A 5,963-nucleotide genomic window follows, 5' to 3' on the forward strand; every position below is an offset into this window, starting at 1 on the left:
AAGCTGGGTGTCGACTTGCCAAGAATTGGTATCCACGGGTGCCGGGTGGTCCCTCAGAGATGTTCTAATAGGTGGCAGGTTCAAGAACCGAAGCGTTCCGCCAAAAGTTGGCTTCGAGGCGGGAGTCCATGCGACGCACGTCCGCACTGCTCAACAGCCCAGGCAGGGATTTCCGAGAAGCTTTTGTATACAAAAAGCATTGTCTGGCAGTTTTTTTAATATGGAGAAAGCCGACGATACCACCTGGAGTTTCGGGAGTCTCCAAAACTTAGCAGAACTAAGTTTTCATGACAGAATGCTTAACTGCTTTGAAGTTTTCTTGTCATGATCGCTAATTTCAAGTTCGCTTGGGTCCAAGCCTCACAAGAAACTTCATTCAAGAGAACGCGTGCCTCAGGGGTGCATTTTAGGGGCCATCTATTCCCAGTAAAAATGAATTCAGTAGCCAAAATTATATTGAAGTCTTTTATGTATTCGGTCTATGTGCATGACTTGCAAATAATCTGCGCATCCTTTACCATACCTGAACGTCAGAGGCAAATGCAGATAACATTAAATAACCTTAATCTGCGGGCGGACAAAAATGGATTTTAATTCACCACGCAAAAAGTGTAGTTGTTTGTTCAATCAGGAGAGGGTTCCTGATTAATCCCACATTTTTCCTAAATGTAGTAGTAATCCCAGTAAAGAAATAGAGCAAATTCCGAAACCTGACTTTTGACAATACGTTTACATTAATAACACGCAATAACAAATTGTTTTAATTATAGCACTCAGCGTGCTCATCATTATAAACGTCGATTTTAGTGTATTGTTTTTCACTTAATCTCTAGTTCTTAAATATCGCTTACAATTTATAACTGATATAGGATGCTGCTTCTTGTAGACAATCTTTTTTGCTGTTGCACATAGAGTTGCCATATTGCCAGGTAGTCTTGGCAAGACAGGTAGCAAAGAATGAAGGCATTTGGGTTGCTCTTCAATGAAACTTAATTTTGCGCCCGCAAAAAAACAACGTGAATCGGCTGCCTAACAGCAAACGCGTTCGTCTAGCGTAGAACTAAGAATACCCGTCAAAGCCCCAAACCTCAATTTAAAGGCGGCGAAGAAACATCGAAATAAATACTTTAACCTTGTCTAGCATAACCTGGACATTTCAGAAGCACACGTGAGTGGGCGCAATTTTCTAAATACATTACGGCGCGTCTTGCGCGGTAAAGAAAATGATAAGCCTGCATCTCACGACAAGCATGAGGAAACAGAGCACAGACACGATCTGTGGTCTACACTCCACTGATAAGGCCGCATGCCAGCGGCTGTAACAAATACAGAGTGGAATGGTATGTGGCATTACTCTCCCCTAAATATACACCTGCCTCGATGTTCCAAAAATAAACCCAGAAACGTAAACATGAACATTAGAAAGTTTAAGCATTACGTTTTCTTTAACGCGCTGAATACGGCCTCTGGCGTACAACGTGCATACGACTTCTTGCCCCGCGCGTCGCCGTTTGGAGGAAGTCATACCGTCAGGAATGGCTTCATAGTCTAGTTGTCCGACGCTGCGAAGGATTTTGTATGGCCTGAGCAATCGACGTAACAATTCACTTATTCCGTGACACCCATTCGACGTCCATATCCAGTCTTGTCTTTCGGCTTGTACTCTTAGTCGCGTCGTCGCAAGTTGTATCGACAGGCGTCGGTGCGTTGTTGGTCTCTAAAGGCGGGGACACATGTGCGAAAAGCGAGAGCGATACGCTCTGGCGGGCCGCGTCCGGACGAATCCGATCCGGCAAACCGGCGCTCGCTGCTTGCGTCCAGCCGGGAAGATGACACCGGTAGCCCGCATGCGAAGACTGGCGAAGCGATGCTTCGGCGGGCAGCGGCAGCCAATGCGAGCGCGAACAGCGGCAACGTCTTGTAGACATAGAAGGGCTGTGCGGTGGAGCTTTAGGTGGAGCGCCTCTTGGCTCTGCGGTCGCGGTTCTGCCGAGCAGGTGACCGGCCGCGCCGGCTGCTACCACCTGAAAAATGCTTTAGTGCTATTTCTTTGCGTCAATAAAAGGTCACTTTCGAACCTTTATTACCTCATTGGCCCGCTCCGAAGCGCGGTTCGCTGCCTCTTTGATGCAACGCCGGTTAGGCTTAGCGAGGACTAGGGCAAGCAATGTTGGTGGAGTACGTCGCCCAGCGCGTTCGCGGGTAGCACCGTAGCCGAAACGTTCGAACGTGTGCAGACATGCTGCTGTTGCATGTGTATAGCAGACAAGCCTTCTGATAACATCGCTGTTTCGTGTTTTTTTTTGTACGAGGCTGAAGTCATGTGAAGTTCATGGAGCCAGGCAGTCTTCCAATTCCACTGCGCGGTGACACAGGCTGTGGGCGGAGCTGGAGGGAGTTCGCTTGTCGGACGCACGGTGCTCCATATGTCCCTGCTGGCACTGTGGCGGCAGTTCGCAAGCGGCGTTCGCTGCGGCACGCCCGTCGAGCTTTCGCACATGTGCCTCCTACTTAATGCGCAGCCGGACACGTTGTCAGCCTTCTTCTACACGCTGGAGGTAGGCGGCGACTTCAAAGGTATCTTCTTCGGTTACGTGCTGCAGCATCACATCGAGCGTTATCGTGGGGTCCCTGCCGTACACAAGCTTGAACGGGTTTGTTCTGGTTTGAAGTGAATCGAGAAGTGGTTGGCGAAGAACGAACAAGCTTTATTAAAGGTTAGTAGTATTTATAGCCGTTGGCTAGCCACGTCACCGCAGGTACTGTCGTTAACAGTGGCTTAGCCGGTATCTCGGCAGATAAGCACGTGTTCATGCGTCACAACAATTCTCCCCTCTTAAGGAGTGAAGCGGTCGGGGCGTCGGGTGTTCCTTTTTGACGTACGCAGTGTCACTCCAGCGCCGCCAGTCACCAGTGCCTCGTTTGTACTGTCCTCAGCTTGTGAGCCTGACGGCGTTTGCATGTCAGCGCCCGCTTGACACTGGCTCTCGCTGCTGCCGTGCACTTGAGACTGCGGCTCTCCCGATACGCTTGGGCTGCCTTCAGCCATTGATGCCTCCGTGGGAGCCTCGGGTTTAACCTCCGCTCCTTCCACACTGGCTCTCCTGGTCTTTAGCTGGTCCAGGTGGCGGCGATGTTGCTCCCCATCTGCGGTCTTTACGGTTGTCATGCGCGAGCCCTCGTTGGACTCTATCACACCTGGTTTCCACTTGTCACCTGCTCCGTAGTTCTTGAACCAGATTTCCTTGCGCAGCGGTTTGCCGTTGTTGCAAGCACTTGCAGAGGGAAAAGGTCGTGACACGATATTGTGCAGTAAACAGCGCGGCTCGTAACCCAGAAGCATGGAGGCCGGGGTTTTCCCGTTTAGATGGGGGGTACGCCGATAATGAGACAGAATGTGGTCCAGGCGTGCTTGCAGACTACCGTGCGTGTTCTTGCTTAGTCCTTGCTTCACAGTACGTACCGCCCTTTCCGCCAGGCCGTTAGACTGCGGCTTGTAAGGAGCTGTCCGCAAATGAATGATGCAATTGCGCATCATATATGCCCTGAACTCCTCGCTACTAAACTGCGGCCCGTTATCAGTCACGAGAGTCCTTGGCAAGCCGAATCGGCTGAACATTGTCTGCAGTGCTTCAATTGTTTTCATTGAAGTGGCAGTCTTCATAGCAGCAACCTCGATCCATTTCGTATGAGAATCGACCACAACCATCAACATGTGACCTTCCAAGGGCCCCGCAGAATCGACATAGATTCTAGACCAGGGCTCTTCCGTTTTCGGCCAAGGAACGGGTTGTTGGGCCGCGGGCATGCTGCCGCATTCTATGCATGTTGGACACGCGTTGACAAGCTTCTCAATGTCCCGATCGAGTCCTGGATACCAGAATACAGACAGAGCCAAGTTCTTCATGGCCGTTATACCTTGATGCGCGTCATGCAGCATACGCAGCATTGGTAGCCTCGCAGCCGTCGGAATTACCGCACGATGACCCCAGTATACAATTCCATGGCTGCAAGTAAGTTCGTCCTTCCTGTGCATATATGCGCGTAATGGCTTCTGACTGGGCTGCCAGTATCGTGGCCAGTCATTGTGAATGTATTGGCGGACTTGCGCGAGGTCGCTATCACTACCCGTCATCTTGGCCAAATCACTCGCTGAGAGCGCACCAGAATTTAGGTGATCTGTTAGAAGAACGTACTCACGCACATCATCTTCTGCAATCTTAGCGTTTTGCTTCTCCCGCACAGGCAAACGGCTAAGGGTGTCGGCAGGAATCAGTGCCTTCCCTGGTTTGTACTGAATTTTGTAGTTGTAGGCGCTCAGCAGGAGAGACCAACGCTGAATCTGTGCAGCCGCCATGGCTGGAACGGGCTTGTCGGGGCTGAAAAGGCTCACGAGAGATCTGTGATCAGTGACGAGCGTGAACTGATTCCCGAGCAGATATTCCCGGAACTTTGTAACACCAAATACTACCGCCAATGCCTCTCTTTCAATCTGCGCGTAATTGCGCTCAGCAGCTGAAAGAGTTCGCGATCGGAACCCGATTGGTAGATCTTGCCCATTTACTCTGTGGTATAGTACGGCGCCAACGCCACACGACGATGCATCGGTTTCCAAGAAAAGGGGCTTACTTGGATCGTAGTGTGCCAAGAACTTTGCTTCCTCTAGCAGCCGCTTCGTTGTCCGGAAAGCGTTATCTTGTCTCGCCCCCCACTTCCAGCGTGCGTTCTTTCTTAGTAGTTCATGCAGCGGCTCCAGAACCATAGCCAAATTTCCCAGAAATGCGTGGTAATAGGTTACAAACCCCAAGAATGCCCGCAATTCCGCAACGCACGTTGGCTTCGGCATCTTTGCTATGGCGGCAGTGTTATCTGCCTTAGGTAACAACCCGTCCGCGCTTATACGATGCCCCAGAAATTCAACTTCTGCTTGCCGAAACTTGCATTTCTGGGGATGCAACTTCACACCATGCTGCCGGAAACGCCTGAAAACTTCACGCAGTGTGTCAGAGTTCCCGTGTTTTTCCGCGACTACTACGTCGTCCAGGTAAACTTGAACGCCCGGAATGCCTTGCAGGATGTCTTCCATACGTCTCTGAAAAATTGCAGGAGCAGAGGCTACACCAAACGGAAGTCGATTGAAGCAAAACAGGCCTTTCGGGGTGTTTACGACCAAAAGCTTCCTGGTTTCCTCATCAAGCGGCAACTGATTGTAAGCATCTTTCAAGTCGATAGTGCTGAAGACTTCCCCGCCGTTTAGGTTGGCGAAAGTATCCCGTATTTTCGGCAATGGGTACTGCTCCGTAACGCATGCACAGTTTGCGGTCACCTTAAAATCACCACACAACCGAATGGAACCATTCTTCTTGATCACGGGAACCAGAGGCGTGGCCCAATCCGCACTGTCGATAGGCGAGAGAATGCCATCTTTAACAAGCCGGTCTATTTCATTAGACACTTGCTCCCGCATTGCATATGGCACAGAACGAGCTTTGCAGAAACGCGGTTTCGCATTTTCATGCAACCGCAGATGAACTGCGGGACAGTTAATGCGCCCTAGACCTGGCGTAAACAAATCACTGAACTCTTCTATCAGTGCGCTAACGGAAGGTTGGTGCGACAAATCTTGCTCACCAGAGGTTGCATCGCTGGCAATGCTGAGGACGGGTCTTCCGCTATGCTCAAATGCGCTGATGATGTCACGTCCGCACAAGTCCGGGCTAGCGCACTGCAGCACGGTCAGCGTCGCTTCCAAGGTTTTTCCCGCGTACGAGACAGGAAGCTTGAGCTGGCCCTTCACGGGGAGCTTGCCCAGGAAGCAGGACAACTGCAAAGACGTCTTGAGTAGCGCAGGCCAGGCATGCCGATGCTTGCAGTAGGTTTTCCACGTAATAATGGAGACCGGCGACCCTGTGTCTACTTGCATCTTGATCGGAATCCCGCTCCAACGGAATGTGCGAATGATG

The 5,963-nt window shown here is 50.9% G+C and overlaps 1 protein-coding gene and 1 long non-coding RNA gene across 2 annotated transcripts; one reads left to right on the top strand and one right to left on the bottom strand.

The window, feature by feature from the left end:
* Window positions 1–2,836: 2,836 nt before the first annotated feature.
* LOC146180387 (uncharacterized) lies at window positions 2,837–3,998 on the bottom strand. The gene is made up of 2 exons (XM_084580379.1): window positions 3,714–3,998; window positions 2,837–3,275 (listed from the first exon to the last, which is right to left on the bottom strand). Exons 1-2 carry the CDS (start codon window positions 3,947–3,949, stop codon window positions 2,837–2,839), a joined length of 675 nt encoding a protein of 224 aa, XP_084436505.1. The 5' UTR covers window positions 3,950–3,998.
* Window positions 3,999–4,589: 591 nt separating this feature from the next.
* LOC146180388 (uncharacterized) lies at window positions 4,590–5,535 on the top strand. The gene is made up of 2 exons (XR_014700855.1): window positions 4,590–5,044; window positions 5,107–5,535. It is a non-coding gene; the product is annotated as an uncharacterized LOC146180388 (long non-coding RNA).
* The last annotated feature ends 428 nt before the right edge of the window (window positions 5,536–5,963 follow it).

The sequence above is a fragment of the Amblyomma maculatum genome, chromosome 9, assembly GCF_055883805.1.
Source record: "Amblyomma maculatum isolate TAMU_Amacu chromosome 9, ASM5588380v1, whole genome shotgun sequence".
NCBI lineage: Eukaryota > Metazoa > Arthropoda > Arachnida > Ixodida > Ixodidae > Amblyomma > Amblyomma maculatum.